Raw genomic sequence first — 19,497 nt, 5'->3', positions numbered from 1 at the left:
AATTACTAAATATGGGTTAATCAAAATGTGAGTAAGAGGCTGAAATTAATGGGCCAGGCAGTATTTGAAAGAATACAGATTCCGTGTAATTATTTTGGGCAAAGCTAGCCGGGTGGCGGGACACAGGGACACAGCCCCGCAGCTCCTTCTACAAATTGGCATTCCAACGTGGTGACTAAATCCACTTAAAAACCTGAGAGGGCTTTAAATAAAGGAGAGACACAGCTTTTCACTGTTTGCTGGCATGCCACAGAGAAATTTCCTTGACACAGCTGCCGTAACAGGAAAAAACCTGTGCGGTTTTAAAAACGCAGCTTCCTGCCCTGTGCCGCCAGTGCGAACTCTGGCTTTAAAGCATTTCAATGGCTTTTATGGGACTGAATGTTTGTGTGCCCACTTGGGATCGGAAGGAGAGTGCTCTGAGACCATGCCAATGGCTCACTGTTCCCTGCCTGCACCTGGGCAGATGGCAGAATCAGGCTTAGGCGAGCGGGAGAGCATGGCGGATTTCTGCCGCCATACAGAGAGATATTTTCAGACTGCGCAGAGTGCGTGTCAGATTTGGCTGTAACTTGTATGAAAAGAGTTTTTGTGCTGCATGCTCAGTCTCAGAGTTAAAGTGCTGAGTGCGGCTCCTACCTGGCAGCCCCAGAGCTAGTAGAAAATGGTACATCCTCCATTTTGAAATTGGAGAGAGGTGGAGCCAACATCCAGAACAGCCCAGAGGTGCAACGGATTCAGAGTCACAAGCGGCTCTGCCATGTTGGACTGGGCGGGGCAAGCACACAGTACCTGTTTTTGACCCAGGAATGTCACAGCTTAGAGTCTTAAGCGCTTAGCGATTTAAAGGCGCAAATCAAACATGTTTCTGGACAGTAAAGAATTATAGATTCACAATAGGACAGATTCAGACAATAGAAGACCCCAATACGGGTCACAATGTTGGATGAATGTACGTAGGCTTGAGAGAGAGAAGAAAAATATAGAAAATAAAGTTAATGCCTTTAAAAAAAAGGGTAAAGTCTTTAAAGAGACAGAGTACAGATAGTTATAGATTAAAAGAAGTAAAGTGATAGAGTAAAAATAAGCCACGTAAAAATGGAAAATTCACAGAGAGTCTGGATTATGTATTTTATTGTGTTTTCTTTGAAATTTTTGACTGTGAAGGAGCTAAATACATAGAGACATTTCATTATATGGGCTGCCAATCTAGACCAGAATGGACATCTTAATGGTATGACTTCAGAATTTGGATCTAAGAACATGATGCTTTGGAAAAGAGTTTCTTCTTATGTTTTCACAGAGGATGGGACTCTGTGGATTGCTTCTATCCCAATATGGTATGATAGACCACACCCTCCTGAAAGGTTGCTGTGAACACCCTCAAAAAATTACTTCACTCAACTGCTGACTGAGATGAACCTGGCACACAGGTTACACCATGAAAGACCTAAATAACAGCGTCCCCACTCAGCAGGAAGCAGTTTGGAGAGAAAAAACTGCGCCCATTTTCCCAAATATTGTTTATAAATGTTCTTTTACATTTAAAGGGGGATATGATATAGAGATGAATAATTTGCATTGGTATGGATTTTAAGGTCAATTTTGTTATATGTATATGTATTTCTGATCTTGATTAAGCTATTGTGATTGTGTAGTTCATTTTAAAATGTAATGTATAGCCGGGCGGCGGTGGCGCACGCCTTTAATCCCAGCACTCGGGAGGCAGAGGCAGGCGGATCTCTGTGAGTTCAAGACCAGCCTGGTCTACAAGAGCTAGTTCCAGGACAGGCTCCAAAGCTACAGAGAAACCCTGTCTCAAAAAACCAAAAAAAATAAAATAAAAAAATAAAAATAAAATAAAATGTAATGTATAATTAGGAAATATAGGTTGTTAATGGATAATCATTGATAATAGTCAAGCTTATAGTCATGTTAGTTAGATTTTCTAGATATGTAGAGATATTATTTTAGTTAAATAGGCATTCTTCATATCTTTCAAAGGCTACAGAATATGGCATTTAATGTTTTAATAACTTAGGGTTTTTCATGACAATGAGACACATCTGCTTCTGGCAGCACCAATCTACTTCAAGAGGAGGATGGGCATCGAAGAGGCCCCTTATGGAGTTTGATAGCCATTTGGGCAAGAAACTGCACTTGCCTGGACTGTTGCATAAAGTGGACACAAAGAACCCACAGAGAGAGGACTGCTGAACCTGCCTAAAGGTGAGATGGTCTTTTGGGGTTCCTGATTCATGAAAGAGTCTGCGAGACGTTCTGCAGGACACAGCAGAAAGTGACTGAACTGTCTTTGGAATTTCCTGCTTCATGGAAATGTTTGCTGGACACTATGGGCCTGAAGGCCGAAGATGGATGCCCCAACGGTACAGAGGAACTTTAGGTGACTGTCCAGGAAGCAAGTTGTCTCTGTCATTTCTAGAGTTTAAAAGTTACTTATTTCTTGTTTACTTAAGTAGTATTATATCCTTCTGGAGTCTTTGATGGAGTTGAAGAATAAATAGGTAGTTATAGTTTTCCTTAGTTATGATAAAAGATAAAATAGATATAAATATTGTAACTGTAATTCTTGCTTGATAACTGTTATGCTATATGTAATTTTACTATGTTAAAATGAAAGCCTTTCTTTTTTGTTTAAACAGAAAAGGGGGAAATGATAGAGGAGTGTCTATGTGTTACTTTGATTAATAAAAAAAACTGCTTTGGCCCTTTAAGAAAACAGAAAATTAGGTAGGCGGAGTAGACAGAACAGAATGCTGGGTAGCAGGAGTGGGGAGACGCTTCAGGCAGTCGCCATATGCAGTAGCCATGCTTCTCCTCTCTGAGATGGACGCAGGTTAAGACCTCTCCTGGTAAGCCACCCCTCGTGGTGCTATATAAATTACTAAATATGGGTTAATCAAGATGTGAGTAAGAGGCTGAAATTAATGGGCCAGGCAGTATTTGAAAGAATACAGATTCCGTGTAATTATTTTGGGCAAAGCTAGCCGGGTGGCGGGACACAGCCCCACCGCTCCTTCTACACCATCTGACAGCTTACATCCACCTGTAAAGTGAGTTCCAGGGGCTCTGACTCCCTCTTCTGGCTCCCACTGGCACCGAGCATGCACACAATACAATTTTCAAGCCAACACTCATGCACATTAAATAAACCTACAAAACTATATCAAACAAATATCTTAAACATAAATGTTAAGAACTAGTGCCCACCAAGCCTTACTATGTAAATATTTTATTCTGTTTCTGAACTTGAAATAGAATATTACTATGGTCTAAATTCAGGTGAGAAGTAATTTCATATAGAACTGAGAAATCCAGGTCATTCTGCTACATGGCTTAAGTTGAGAACCACTGTTCCCAAATACAGATATAGTATCTTTAAAGATCAGAAACCTACATAAATGCTTTAAAAATAGTATTTTGTGTATCACCTAGTGAAGAAATAAAATCCTCAATGAGTGAGAAAAAGGAAAAAAAAACAGCTCCTGGTAGCTAAGAGTTATCCTAGCATAACCAGCTTAATCTTAGAATACTCATGTCAAAAACATCACCACACAAAGCCACTGTGTGACCATGATGGGCCAAATAAAAAGACAACTCTGTAATTATATCTAAGCACAGAACAAAACATGAACACTGTCCTAAGCACAAAAATGACCACACATAATTATATTCTCACTAAAACCAATGTCCTGCTTAGGGGTGTTAGCACTGCTTGATTCTTCTGATACACACACACACACTTAAAAATATTTGAGGTAGGGGAGACGTGACTACAGGCACGCCGAGTTCAGAGGGCAAATTGCAGAAATAGATGCTCCCCTTCCACCATGTGGAAGGGTCCAGGGATCAAACTCAGGTCTCAGGCTTTACCTGCTGAGCTATCCTCAGGTAAACCCAGCTCACTTCCTAGGTTCTAAGAATAATATCTAATCACAAAATGGTCTTGCTACCTAGCAACAATCCAATTCACTGCTAAGTTCCACTTCTTCATACTTTCCCTAAAATTATATACAGAATACCAAATCTTTTATGATTCCAAAGACATGTATTTTTGTTATAAGAATCATCCCTCTTTATAATAAATCATCTTGTTTAACTATAGATATGTTCTTAGTGATTTTCCCTGGATGACAATGATAAGAGTTGGAACTACAGATATATTCAACTTGCAGCCCATGAGCTACATGATTTCCAGGATAGCTACAAATCCGACCTAACACATTTGATGATAGTATCATGTCACTACGTCAAAAGAATGGATACCTCTGCAAAGTATAGGATGGAATTAGGAGTAAAATAAAATTATGTAAGAATACCTCAAATAAATATACAGAAAGGATAACATTCTACAGGAAAATTCTGTTACACAGGGCTAGGTATGGTGACAAACAAGCTGGGAATGGTGACACACACCTCTAATACTCACAGGAGAATCTCTGTGAGTCTGAGACCAGCCTAGGTTATATTATTGAGCTCAAGGCAAGACAGAGCTATACAATAAGATTCTGTCTTTTTTTTTTAAGTTTGAAATATAAACTTATCAGATCCTGACTTCCCACAAATTAAAAATTTTCTATTTAGTGGCTCTACTGATGACTACTGATGTTGACTAAACAAACAAATTTTAAGTTAAGTTCAGTTGTCAACTTATTCCATCAGCCTGAACAAAATTAGAATTCAGTATAAAAATTAAAAGGATAATGAAAACTGAATCTTAGACAAAAACATAGTGCCTAGAACTATAAAACTTTCTGGCAGTGTTTCCAGGTAGGTTATTACTTTCTCAAAGTTCCTGAATACATTCATTTATCAGTCTAAAATGGGCACACTTGAATGCCGAAACTGGCACCTTGCCCTAAGTGTCCTTACCTCCGGGGTCCTTGTCTGGATTGTATTCTAAAGCATTGCTACAGATGAGGTCAATATCTTGAAGGAAATCTTTAGCCGTTAGATAATTATGTTTATCAATTTTAGTTATTACTGTTGATAAATCCATTGGTTCTTTGATTACTTCAAGATAATCTGAAACCTAAAACAAATAGGATGCTTTAATGAAAATTACATCTGGCTTTTTATATGCTTTAGTTCACAAAAGCACAAATTAAAAACAGAATACTTTAAAACTTAAATATACGTACCTAATTATATAAGAGTAAAATTACAATGCTTTTTATGCTACTAAAGTTACTATCTGACATACTTTCCATGAAAAGTTTCACAGTACTCATCTTGAAATTTGAAACCAACAGTCAGTTTTTGGTTTTTAAATCTTTTGGGTTTATCTGAGAAGAGAATGTGTGGGTAAAGTACCCAAAAAGCATCAGTAAATGTGCTACCTCAAAAGAAATGGGGGGGGGGGGGATTAAGAGAGATTTTTCTTCATATTAATACAGAATTTCTGGTATATGTTTTAAATTTTTTCAACAAAACTTTCTTTTTTAACTCTATCTATAAGGTGAACCATTTCATGGGAAGTATTTTCTACTCCTTTGGAGTCATTACACACATTTTGTGTCAATTAAATAAGTATTTTTTTTCTAACTTGTAAAGAGCTTGCTGGACTTGTCTCTACATATAAATGATTCTACAGCAAGACATTCAGCCAGGATTTGTAAAGTAAGTTTTATGTTTTAATGTCACATCACCAGTAAGGAAGGATTAGCAAGCTATATTTATTGTTTTCTCAAGTGGAAACCTCAAGTCAAGTAGTGAACTGTAATCTGAAAGCAGTTTGAGCAATGTCTAAAACTAGCTCAGGACCAACTTCTGGGCAGTTTCTGCTGTCTGAAAGTGAGGGTTTGTTTTCATATAGCTTTGAATGGCACTGATACCATGATTTTAAGTTAATACAGAGACTCGTGCATACCCATGCATGCATGTAATTTGTGCATGTTTTTTAAATTTTAAGGCCATTCATAAGTTGTGTGACTGTCAGCTCTAAGTGGGATCTTATTGCAGGCAGGAACGGAACTATTAGTTGAACTCTAAGGTCCAGCCATGGCATAAAAGTGGAAACAAATATTTATAAAAGAAAAGGCATTTAGAGTTTATACGATTAAGAGTATGAAATTTTAGCACATACTTAGTTTTAAATTTAGTATGTTTTTAATATTGTTTTCTTCAAATGACTTTAAATTTGATAGTATTAGCCACTTCTAATGCATTATTTGAGCATATACTTTTATGTCTTAAACGACTTAGGAATTATCTTGTTTTCCCTTTTCTATTCTTCCCCTGCTACTCCTGCTTCAGCTTTGAGAGCAAGACCAGAATGAACCTAAGACAGAAAAGAGGATCATAAAATTAACTAAAATTATTACCTAAACTTTAGGATTTCTCTTCCTTTCTATTTCTTTACCATGATTTATGAAACATTCTCTTAAAGATGGAAGAAATCTGCCCAAATTTTGTGATTAGGAAGAAAAAAGTTTCTTGAGCAAGAAGAAAACTAGTTTATCTGAGCCTGAGAAGCAGGGATGGGAGATAGCTTGGCTGGTGGAACACTTGCCATGCATGCAAGACCCTGGGCTTAGTTCTTAAGACCATAGAAAGAAATCTTTAAAATTAGCTGATTATTTAAGATGAAAATCCTGTGTTTTTTTTAAGCCAAAAGCATATATTACACATATCTTACATGTCCTGCTATTTCAGTGGGAAAAGGTGGGAAGATAGCTAAGACGGAAAAGATGAACGACTGAGGGCTTTCAAGCATGGTGATGCATGCCTATACTCCCGAAATTTGGGAGTTGGAGGACTGCAAGTTCAAAGTCATCCAGTCTACATAATAAGACTCTGTCTCAAATTTAAAAAGTAAAAGACTATAGGCTTTAAATTTAAAAAACCTTCCCAAACTTGGCTGTCACTACCCAACTTCCTCAACTGAACCACTAGAAAAGAAATAAAATGACCTTGCATGTTTTTTGAAAAAGTATCAAATGGACTGCTAAACATTGTAGATAATAATCCAAATAAGAATTCTGACAGTCCCTTTACTAAAGAAGAAGGAAAAGATGTATATTTTCAGAGTTGTTGAAGGGAAAATGTAACGCTAACCCATTCTTCCCAGTCACAGATAACATAATGGTTCCAAAGGAATCTGCTAAGGTCCAAAAACACAGATTTCACAATTAGGACACACATTAAACTTTGAATCATTTTATAATTCAAATTTTTTTAAATGACAAAAAAAAAACTAAAAACACCAAACTGCTCAAACATGGAGTCTGAACTTATAAGGAGAAGGCCAGTAAAGATTATACTGTGGTCATCCACACTATATTATCCCAGGATAAAGTTGGGGTTTTTTTTTGTTTGTTTGTTTTTAATTGACAGCATTCTAATATATTCCAAATGGAAAATTCCTTTTCTCACCATCACAAACCAAGTTCCCACAATTACACAGAACAATACACATACAAAGTGAGGAATTTTCCACTGGGAGCAGAGAAACTCTTTGGATTGGACAGATTAAGTGCATGGGATGTGCGACTTAAAAAGAGGCCTTTCTAAAGCAGAAAGACTAGGATAGGGAAGGCTTTACTGCCTCTTTTCACAGTTACAAACAGTTAAGGAAATGCCAGTACTGGCACCAAAGCATTGATACCAATGTACTTTTAAAAGCAGGATTTATCCTGGAATAAAAATAGTCTATTATGGACATTTCACAAAAGTAAATTTTAATCCTCTTCGTAAATTGAAGAGTAGGTGATCACAGATAGCAATAATAATTAAGAGGACATACACAAATTGGTCACTAATTTCACTCAAGAGTCACCAGATGTTTGCTGATGACACTGGTAGTTATTATATTACATGGATTAAAATTTTATAGGCTAGGGGTAATATTCATCCATGCCTTTGCTTTTTTTCCTTCCAAAAAAGATGTCAATATTTTTTTTCTTTTAGCCAGTTCAACTTCACTGTTTGCACACTACTGAAACAAGACCTCTTCAATATCCACCGGTTTGCTGAAGATGTTAAAGCGTTTATCTGTGGCCAGCCTCTTGGTAACATCCCTGAGAAACAACCGCAACTCTCTTAATGTATTTTCCTCCTGGTCTTCCATCCGATTTTTTTCTGATTCTGATAACTGACGAGGAGGAGATGGTAATGCAAGCGGAAGCACTTCCATAGCACACAGAGCTAAAAAAAAAAAAAAAAAAAGAAAAAGAAAAAGAGAGAGAGAGAGAGAGAGAGAGAGAGAGAGAGAGAGAGAGAGAGAGAGAGAGAGAGAGGAAAAGTGTTAAGATTTTAACATGGTAAGCCAGGGCTCAATTGGACTTTGTACATTCTCCCAAAACAATCTTTAAAAGAAAGGAAATTACAAGTGTATGTGAACCATGAAAACCCAATAAGTAAAACTTCATATGGAAATTAAAAGTAAGAGAATAACTTCACCTTACTGAATAATTACAGTAAGTCCCCTAGCCCTCTAAGAATTCTACCCTCATATTTTGTATATTATTTATCCATTTTATTACTGAAATGTTTTATTTTCTACTGTAAAGTGCTAAGAGATGTTCATATAATCTTCATTATATTCTTTAGTCAGACGTATGTATTACAAAAATTATCTTTCAAGTCAGGTGTAGCAGCATATACATTTAATCACAGCACTCTGGGAGGCAGAGGTAGGTGGATCTCTGTGAGTTCCAGGGGGCTAGAGCAACACAGTTGAGATCCTGTTTCAAAACAAAATGAAACAAAAACAAAATACCACAACTTTCATAAAAGCTTTTTAATTTTAATAAAGACAAAAAATGTTTTATTTTGTTTTGGTTTCCTGGCATCATACTAAAGCTCAGGCTCAGGACTTAAATGCTAAGTATTTTGATTAAATCTTTAACATAAAAAAAAAAAAACTCAATAAAGCAACTCAAAAGAGGGAAAAAATGTGGTGGCTCATGCCTGTAATCCTACCCATTCAGGATGTTATAGGAAAATCATGAGTTCAAGGTCTCTGTCTAAAAAGGCAGTAAGATAGCTCGGTGGGTAAAGTACGTCCTTGGGCCTTAAATTCAATCTCCAGAACCCACATAAAGGTAGAAGGAAATAACCAACTTCACAGAGTTGTCCATCAAACACAAGCACAATAAGTAAAGAATTTAAAACATAAGGAAAAATAAAATATTAAAAAGGAAAAATAGAAATCCAAGCCAGGCATCATTATTTGCTCCCAGCACTTAGATTACTGAAGCAGAAAGTTCATGGCTGGCTTGGGTTACAGATGAGTCTACTTCAAAATAAATAAAAAAATTAATTCACATAGATGGGACTAAAAATAGACTTATCTAAGAGTATATATATTAAGTTATAAATAATGTCATATATTATCTGAATATATTATATTAATAATATAACATATGATGGATTCTCCTACTCACAAAATAAAAGTTTACCAGGCATTCATTTAGATGCCAAGGAGAAAAAAAAAACAACAAATAACAAAACAAGTAGATATTTATAGAAACCTAAGAACATAACAGGAAAGAGAAAAATGTTTAATGTCCTACAAGAACCGTTAAGAGACATGTAAAGAACAAGGGGTGGGGTTAGGAGATAACAAAATAGTTCTGGAGGACTTGGAAAGAGTAGGTGTATTAAGATACACTTGTGTTGGGGCTGGTGAGATGGCTCAGTGGTTAAGAGCACTAGCTGCTCTTCCAGAGGACCTGATTCAACTCCCATCACCCCTATGTAACCTCAGTTTCAGGAGACCTGATACCCTCACAAGGACATATTATCAGGCAAAAACTAATGTTCATAAAGAAAATATTAAAAACATACTGAGATATATAAGAAATTCTCAAAGAATTAATTTAAATGACATTTTAAAATGGGTAATATGGGTTTAAAATATTAAAATATACTGAGATATGTATGAAATCTCAAAGAAGTAATTTAAATGGCATATTTTAAAATAGGCAATACGGTTTTAAAATTATCTTAACAAAAATGTTTATTTCCTCATAATGTTGAAAGATTAAGGAGCAGGACTGCATCTTTTATGTACCTTTACAAGTGGGGAAAATAAATCCTCTTCAATGTCTTAGACTGCAGTTCTTTCCTAATTCAGAGAGTTGAAACCCAACAAATTCTTTAACTTTTAATACCATTGCTCCAAACCAAAGAAAAATAAAATGCTTAAAACAAGGCTATGAAGTCTTTCAAACCCTCATAATATATTCTAAATATTATTTTAGAAACTTTTCAAGTAAGCCAGAAAAGGCCATATTCTAACCCACTTTGACTGTCAAACTTCATAGTCAATGTGTATGAGTCTGTAATCGCCTAGGAGGTTCACCTCTGGTTTTGTGTAAGTGTCTAGTGAGGTCTAAATGAAGAGGGTGGACATTTGGAATGTGGGTAGCACCACCCCATGGACTGGGGCCTCAGGGGGAGGAAACACACTGAGCACCAGCATTCCCCACCAGGCTTCCTGGCTGCAGACACATGATCAGTGTCTTGTTCTCCCTCCACTGTGGTACTTTTCTTATCAGGATCAAACGCACCTACTCAAAGTGTGAGCTGCAACAAGGTCTCCTTCCTTAAGTAATTTTTGTCATGCATTTTATAACAAAGAGAAAAATAACTAACACACCACCTCTTAGACGATCAAATCTGCCCTGGTCCACAAAGGAATTACTTCTGTTATTCACAACCTGCCATTTCTAGTCCGGATACTTCAGATAACTGAAACTGAGTAGAACTGATAGCTTTTTCCCCTTGGCTTTTTCGGCTGTTGAATGCAGACTCTACCAGAAGCTCTGAAGTGCTTGATAAAACTTTAACAAAGATATAATTCTCAATCTCGGATCAAGTAAACACATGGCCATTTTCAACATGTCCACTAGGTCAATGAGGTAGCTCAGTGAGTAAAGAAAGGTATTGGCCACCAAGACTAATGGCCTAAATATTTCTTTTTTAAAAAATTTCTTTTATTACTTTTTAAAAGGAAAACAAACTATCTTTTTTCATTATACATACCAATCCCAGTTGCCACTCCCTCTCCTCCTCCCATTCCCACTACCCATCCTCCTCAACCCCAACCCCTACCCACTAAACAGAAAGGGTAAAGTACATTGCTTTGGGAAAGGTTCAAGCCCCCTCCCCAGTACTATATCTAGGCTGAGCAAGGTATCCATCCAAAAAGAATAGGTTTCCCAAAAGCCAGTACAAGCAGCAGGAATAAATCCTGGTGCCACTGCCAGTGGCCCCGCAGTCTAACCCAGCCCATAGTCATACAACTGTCACCCACATTCAGAGGGACTAGTTTTATTGAGGGAGCCATTATGGGTCTAGCAAGAAACCTGGCACTAGAGAAATTTCCAGGAATCAACAAGGATGACCCCAGCTAGGGCGCTAAACAACAAAGGAGAAGGTACTTGAACTGGCCTTGCCCTGCAGTCAGACTGATAAATATCTTAAATATTACCATAGAACCTTCATCCAGCAATTGATAAAAACAGAGCAGAGACCCACATTGGCACACTAGACTAGCTCCCAAAGTCTAGTTGAAGAGTGGGAGGAGTGAGAATATGAGCAAAGAGGTCAAGACCATGATGGGAACACCCACTGAAACAGTTTACCTGAGCTAATGGGAGCTCGCCAACTCCAGCCGGACAGGGAAAGAACCAGCATAGGACCTGAATATTTCTTAATTCCATTCTGTCATTTTCTTATAAAGTCTTTTGGAACTTACCAGTGTGCTTCCTTCGTGGTGGTGCCAATGATGCCTGATGGAGTATAAGTTCTTGGAAAAATTTTCTTCGATCTTCTTCAATAGGCCTTTGAATATATAATACCTCTTCATATTGTATTCTAAAGATACATTTAACCTATACATATAAACAAAGAAAGAGAAAATTAAAAGCATACATATTAAATCAAATTACAATTCCTCCAATATCTAGTACCATTCTTAAAACATCGAACATTTATTCTGCTGGCAAAAGGTATGATTTCATAAGCTAAAACACAATGGAAAAATGTCCAAGAACTTAAAAAGTGATAAGGTAATATATATGTAAAGATCATCTCATCAGACAAAAGCAAATCCAAAAGTTGATTAAACTAATTGTTAGACATATCTCAAAAAGTTATTACATAGAACCAAAAAATAATTATTTAGAATCTGGAGCTGGAAGCATATTAAGAATAACTTTTTAAAATCTTCATATTTCTTTCAGCCTTGTCTACAGAGTAAGTTCCAGGACAGCCAGCGTTACAGACCTTGTTTTGAAAAACAAAAACAAACAAATAAAATCTTCATATTTGTATTTCTTTTTTTAAATTGATTTTTATTGAGCTCTACATTTTTCTTTGCTCCCCCTCTCTGTCACTCCCCTACCCTCCAACCCTCTCCCAAGGTCCCCATGTTCCCAATTTACTCAGGAGAGCTTGTCTTTTTCTACTTTCCATGTAGATTAGATCTATGCATGTCTCTCTTAGGGTCCCCCTTTGTTGTCTGGGTTCTCTGGGATTGTGATTTGTATGCTGGTTTTCTTTGCTTTATGTTTAAAAACCACTATGAGTGGGTACATATGATAATTGTCTTCCTGGGTCTGGGTTACCTCACTCAATATGATGTTTTCTAGATCCATCCATTTGCCTGCAAATTTCAAGATGTCATTATTTTTTTCTGCTGTGTAGTACTCCATTGTGTAAATGTACCATATTTTCCTTATCCATTCTTCGGTTGAGGAGCATTTAGGTTGTTTCCAGGTTCTGGCTATGACAAACAATACTGCTATGTACATAGTTGAGCACATGTCCTTGTGGCACGATTGAGCATCCTTTGGATATATATCCAAAAGTGGTATTGTTGGGTCTTGAGAAAGGTTGTTTTCTAATTTTTTGAGTAATCTCCACACTGATATCCAAAGAGTCTGTACCAGTTTGCACTCCTTCCAGCAATGAAGGAGTGTTCCCTTTACTCCACATCTTCTCCAGCATAAGTTGTCATCAGTGTTTTTGATGTTGGCCATTTTGATGTTGGTGTAAGATGGAATCTCAGAGTTGTTTTGATTTGCATTTCTCTGATGACTAAGGATGTTGAGCATTTCCTTAAGTGTCTTTCAGCCATTTGAGATTCCTCTGTTCGGAGTTCTCTGTTTAGACCTGTACCCCACTTTTTATTGGATTATTTGTTCTTTTGATGACCAATTTCTTGAGTTCTTTGTATATTTTGGAGATCAGTCCTCTGTCCAATGTGGGATTGGTGAAGATCTTTTCCCATTTTGTCTTGTTAACCGTGTCCTTTGCTTTACAGAAGTTTTTCAGTTTCAGTCCCATTTATTAATTGTTTCTCTCAGTGTCTGTACTACTGGGGTTATATTTAAGAAGTGGTCTCCTGTGCCAATGCGTTCAAGTGTACTTCCCACTTTCTCTTCTATGAGGTTCAGTGTGGCTGGCTTCCTGTACAATAAAAGAATTTCTGGAGGCATCACCATCCCTGACTTCAAATTCTACTACAGAGCTATAGTACTGAAAACAGTCTGGTATTGGTATAAGACAGGAGTACCGAATCGAAGACCTGGATTATTAATCCACATACTTTTGAACAACTGATTTTTGACAATGAAGCAAAAAAAATATCAAAAGGAAAAAAAGAAAATATATTTAACAAATGGTGCTGGCATAACAGGATATCAACACAGAAGAATAATAATAGATCCATATCTATCACCATGCACAAAACTCAAGTCCAAATGGATCAAAGACCTCAAGGTATTTGTATTTCTTTGTACTTCCCATGCTCTGTTCTTTCCCTATCAATTCTATTTCACAGTATCCTCTGGAATCCTGGTTCTGCTGTCATTAAAATAGACATTTGATAGACTATCCCATCATACCTTACATGAAAATTCAAAGTAAACATAAGTCAGTAGTTCTCATCTCAGCAATCACCTCTCATCTGTCCACTTATGTAGGATTTCCATACACCACTATCTTTTCCAGGATATGCTACTTAAATCCTTTTACATCATCCACTTTTGTCACCATGACATTTAACACTATCTTTGATTTTTTTGTTTGTTTGGTTTTAGGTCTAACTACTAGACTCCAAACTTCCTGATAAAAGCTTTTCTTCTTGTTGCTGGGTGGTGGTGGTGGTGGTGGTGGTGGTGGTGGTGGTGCACACCTTTAATCCCTGCACTTGGGAGGCAGAGGCAGGCGGATCTCTGTGAGTTCAAGGCCAGTATGGTCTACAAGAGCTAGTTTCAGGACAGGCTCCAAAGCCACAGAGAAACCCTGTCTCAAAAGGGAGGGAAAAAAAGCTTTTCTTATTGTTTCAAGTATTTCTCCCATTTTTTGTTTACCTTTCATTCTATCAACAGTGCCCAGTAATACACAAAAGTTTTTTAAAAATTTTAAGATCCAACTTATTTATATTTATCACTTTTTGTTTTTGCTTTTTGGTGTTATATCCAAAAACTCACTATCAAATATGGTGTTATGAAGTTTTCCACCTATGCTTACTTCTAATAGCCTTCAAAGTTGTAGATCCTATTTATCCCCATCTCCATCCACTCCTCCTCCATCTCCATTCAATAAATAAAAAAGATGTTGAATGCATAAATAAGAAATTGGAGGGCTGGAGAGATGGCTCAGAGGTTAAGAGCACTGACTGCTCTTCCAGAGGTCCTGAGTTCAATTCCCAGCAACCACATGGTGGCTCACAACCATCTATAATGAGATCTGGTGCCCTCTTCTGGCATGCAAGCTTACAGGGAAGGAATGTTGTATACATAATAAATAAATAAATCCTTTAAAAAAAAAAAAAGAAATTGGACCCTGTGGGGAGGGGACAACTGAAAATGAAACAAGGACCTAATTGTAAGACATGGCTCTATACAATCCTAGAAGAGAATAACTCCTTGGTTTTGGACTTATACCAAAACACCATGCTATGCCCCTTAAATAAAGACAATCCAAATAAATTTGGAGGGCTGGAGAGATGGCTCAATGGTTAAGAGCACTGGTTCTTCCTCCAGGACCCAGGTTCAGTTCCCAGCACCAACACGGCAGCTGACAAATGTCTTTAATTCCATATCCATAACTAAATAGTTAATTTTATTACAAGGCCTTCTTCTTGTTTCTGTAGACACTAAGCACATACAAGGTGCCCAGACACACATGCTGGCAAAAACAACCATGAATATAAATAATAGAATTTGAAAAATTTGAAAGAATTACTGTTAGTGCATGATATTTGAAATCAGAGACACTTTAAATCTTTGCTCTGTCATTAAACAGTAGTAAGACCCTGAGTAAGGCACTGCACCTCCACAGCCTTTGTTAGCACAGAGCAATGACTTCTAAAGCTTTTGAGAAACATTGTATGACACCTGAACACAGTTCCTCAAAACTAAACACATTCATTTAACCTGATATTCTAGTAATAGTTATTTCTATTATGAAATAGATGCATACTAAATGTTTAAGAAAATATGAAAATAAACATAAAGAGTTCTACTGTTTTTCTGGACTAGAAGATAGAAACATTAAGAGAATATAAAAGAGGTTCTATTTTGTCCTAATACCAACACACAAGTCCCATGGAAATAGTTCGTTGAAAAATAGAGCAGAACTAGACATGGTAGCTCACATTTAGGGGGCTATTTAGGGACTAAGACAAGAGGACTGTCATGAGCTTGAGACTAGCCAGGGATATATAGATTAGATAGATAGATGGATGGATGGATGGATGGATGCATATATATATATATATATATATATATATATATATATATATGTATATATGTATATATGCATGTATGTATGTATGTATATACACACAAACACACACACACGATAGATGTAAACCTTTTCCCATTTACAATAGTACTTATTACATAATATTTTTAAATTGCACAATTATACAATCAGTATACAGAGAATTCATATAATCTTCACCTCAAAATATAGAAATTCTTAAAAACTATGATTCATAAAAGCTAAAAATAGAGCTGGGTGGTGGTGGTGCATGCTTTTAATCCCAGCACTTGGGAGACAGAGGCAAGCAAATCTCTGTGAGTTCGAGGCCAGTCTGGTCTATAAAAACTAGTTCCAGGACAGGTTCCAAAGTACAGAGAAACCTTGTCTCGGGGTGGGGGTGGGGAGCAAAAAATGTAGATCATCATATAAAAGGAAAAGAAGCTGAAATCTTAAGTTCAGTGCTAACAAACTTCTAATTTTTCAGCTGCAATCAGTACCTTGATTTTTCTGACTACCACACACAGCTAAACTATACCCTCTATTAATGATACTAAAGTTATGATTAATAGCATTGTGAGTGGGTGGCTACTCTTACAGGGGACCCAAATTCAGGTCCCAGAACTCATGACAGAAAACTAACTACTGTCTGTCACTGCAGTTTCTGGTCTTTGTGTGCCCTTGAACACACACACACACACACACACACACACACACACACACAAGCACACACAATTTAAAAATAAAAAAGGTTGCCGGGCGGTGGTGGCGCACGCCTTTAATCCCAGCACTCGGGAGGCAGAGGCAGGCAGATCTCTGTGAGTTCGAGACCAGCCTGGTCTACAAGAGCTAGTTCCAGGACAGGCTCCAAAAGCCACAGAGAAACCCTGTCTCGAAAAACAAAAATAAATAAATAAATAAATAACTAAAAAAGGTTTCAATAAATTAACTATTCTACTCAGGCCAGTAAGAGGTCTCAGCAGGCATAGATATTTACCACACAAGCCTGAAAATCTGAGTTTGATCTGTAGAACTCAGAATGGAGGAGGGAGCTGACTCCCAAAAGTTGTCCTCTGACATATACATCATGACCTGCATATGCACATACAATATATACATACAATAATATCTATCGAAACAACTAACAAAAGGTGAAACATGAAAGAACTCAGGAAATAAACACTTTAATCACAAAATTCTACATAATCATGTTTATATTACATAAAACATAAATATTTTAGGTAAACTTTATTTTACTGTATCTCCTAGAAAACTATTTCTCACTAAGTACTTCTAAAATACACCATTTGAAGATCAAGAAAGACTGGGGTATTAAAATTTTTTAAGCAGTTTCACTCAATGTCAATTTCTTCCCCTCAATCATTACTTTAAGTCTAAACTCATAAGTAAATTTCAGTTATATTTTTAAAACACAAATGCACAATAATATTTAACTCAAATGTACCCCTACTAATGAAAAGCTACATGTCAATTCCCATCAACTGATCTCACAGAGAAGAATGAAGAGGACCATTATGAAGGGCCTGGTGATGGAAGAGCTCGGCTTTCTGAGGAGTCACACATGTCAGGCTCTGCTCCACGCATTAACTGTCTCAGTCTTCATAGCAGTGAGGAAGATTATAGCAAACAAGAATAATGGCTACGAAGCTGTAGATCTTGTATAAAAACCCTGATTTTATTCTAATTAAAAGTTGTTTAATTTAACAAGTCAACTATTTTTTTAATAAGGCAAAATAAATATTGAGGTGCTTCTTACCTCTTCAGGGAGCTCACTGTACATGGTTTCAGAGGTAGACAATAAAAATATAGGTGAAAAGGATGGTATATCCTGTAGCAGGGTCAGAAAAGTTGCTCTCACAGTCTCGCTGACAGCTTCCCACCAATCACCAATATGAGGCATATAAACAACACTTGGTACTGTTCTTCGAGCTTCTCGAAATATCTAAGGAAAGAATCAGTGTTTTTTTAAGCTCAAATTGAGTATTCCCCCCCCCCCCCCACACACACACCCCTCGAGACAGGGTTTCTCTGTGTAGCTTTGGTGCCTGTTCTAGAACTAGCTCTTAAAAACCAGGCTGGCCTCGAACTCACACAGATCCGTCTGCCTGTTTCCTGAGTGCTAGGATTAAAGGTGTGTGCCACCACTGCCCAGCTCTCAAACTGAGTACTCTAAAGCCTACATAGCAACCCCTGTATGCATGATATATATATCAATAATGTTCAAAATTAATTTCTTCAAGATAAGATATGCAAGTCTATATATGTAACTCCTATGAATTCTTGCTTCATCCCAAAAAGGGTATTTTGCAATTTAACTACTCCTATTCAGTACATATTAATAAGATAAAGGTAGAAAATGGTTTTATTTATCATGTACAACAAGACATACCACTATAAAATATGCTGCAAATAAAAAATAAGCGTAACATTTCTATTGCCTATGTTAATTTAAGAGTTAATGAGCTTCAGTAAGGAAGAAAAAGACAACATAGTTGAAATACTTAGGCACAGGGCCTAAAGTCACTCAATACATGAATATATATTTTGGCCATGTTGTACTACCCTGGAGCTTAAATTTAGTGAACTTTCTGCTTACACATTTATTCACTTCTTTCTATTACTTAAGCTTCAATTCTTCATAGTCACAAAATATCCTTAGTACTCAAAAGAACATTAATAAACTGGACAGTAGTGACACATGCTTTTAATCCCAGCACTCAGAAGGCAGGCAAACTTCTGTGAGTTCAAGGCCTGCCTGGTCTTCAAAGCAAGTTCCAGCATAGTCAAGGCTATCCAGGGTAGCCAAGAGTAACCCTATCTTGAAAAGTCACAATCAATCAATAGATAAATGAGCAAGGTGCTCTGAGACATTCCATTATCAGAAAATTCAACGTGACATTTCCTCGGTTGTTAAAAATGATACTTCTTGTCAGACTCGGCAAACACACAACAGTAAGAACCAGACTGGTAAACCAGAAATTCTCTTCTCTATGGGCAAGTTAACAGCTGTTGAGCCCATCACTGAATTCTTGCATGTTAATATACAATCTTGCCACTGTTTTTTTTAACAAGTTTAGATATAAACAAGAACATCTGACAATATCTCTTTAATCTAACTTGAAAGTTCTATTTTCTAGTTATTTCCCTCATTTTAAACAAACTGTGATGAGCCTTTGTAATGAAAGATAAATTAGAACCTAACAGAAATTATCAGGTGCAGATGTAGTGACACATGCCTATAACTCTAACTTTGTAGGTGACTGAGGCAAAAAAAGAACTGTAAATTCCAAGACAGATGGGACTACATATCAAGGCTGAAGCCAACCTGGGCTATATAGCAAGATCTTCACACACACACACACACACACACACACGCACATGCACACACACACATAAATAAACATACAGGCAAAAAATTATGAGAAATACAGAAATTTTCTTTTTTTTGGTTTTTAAAAAGAATTATTTTTATTTCAAGAGCATGCTTACCAATTACATGAATTTATTCAATATTTTATACATTAAACCTTTTTAATAACATGATATGTGCTGCCAACTCAGTAAGTAACCAGAGGCGCACACAGACTCTCCCCCAAGCATGAAGAAACAAGTGATGTTCTTTCTCACACGTGTGCTCCTTTCTTTCTTGATATTTGCGTATCCACCAATCCAGAGCAGCTGTACAACCTGGTTTTACTTCAGGACTCACAAATGCTAACTTTTACATAAAATACT

General features: G+C 36.8%; 1 protein-coding gene across 3 annotated transcripts in view; it reads right to left on the bottom strand.

Annotated features, from left to right (window-relative positions):
• Positions 1–19,497, bottom strand: part of Atad2b (ATPase family AAA domain containing 2B) — a 131,768-nt gene that overhangs the window by 28,075 nt on the left and 84,196 nt on the right. For 2 of the 3 annotated variants that reach the window (XM_038319166.1, XM_038319168.1), the window contains exons 19-22: positions 17,519–17,704; positions 11,726–11,861; positions 7,970–8,166; positions 4,894–5,053 (exon numbers count right to left, since the gene is read on the bottom strand). In XM_038319166.1, coding sequence (XP_038175094.1) covers positions 4,894–5,053; positions 7,970–8,166; positions 11,726–11,861; positions 17,519–17,704 — 679 coding nt within the window. The remainder of the gene's footprint in view (positions 1–4,893; positions 5,054–7,969; positions 8,167–11,725; positions 11,862–17,518; positions 17,705–19,497) is intronic. The other variant, XM_038319167.1, reaches the window with a different exon arrangement.

This window comes from Arvicola amphibius, chromosome 2 (assembly GCF_903992535.2).
Source record: "Arvicola amphibius chromosome 2, mArvAmp1.2, whole genome shotgun sequence".
In the NCBI taxonomy this organism is placed as follows: Eukaryota; Metazoa; Chordata; class Mammalia; order Rodentia; family Cricetidae; genus Arvicola; species Arvicola amphibius.
Note: the sequence above shows the minus strand (reverse complement) of the source record. Positions and strands in the feature narration are given on the sequence as shown.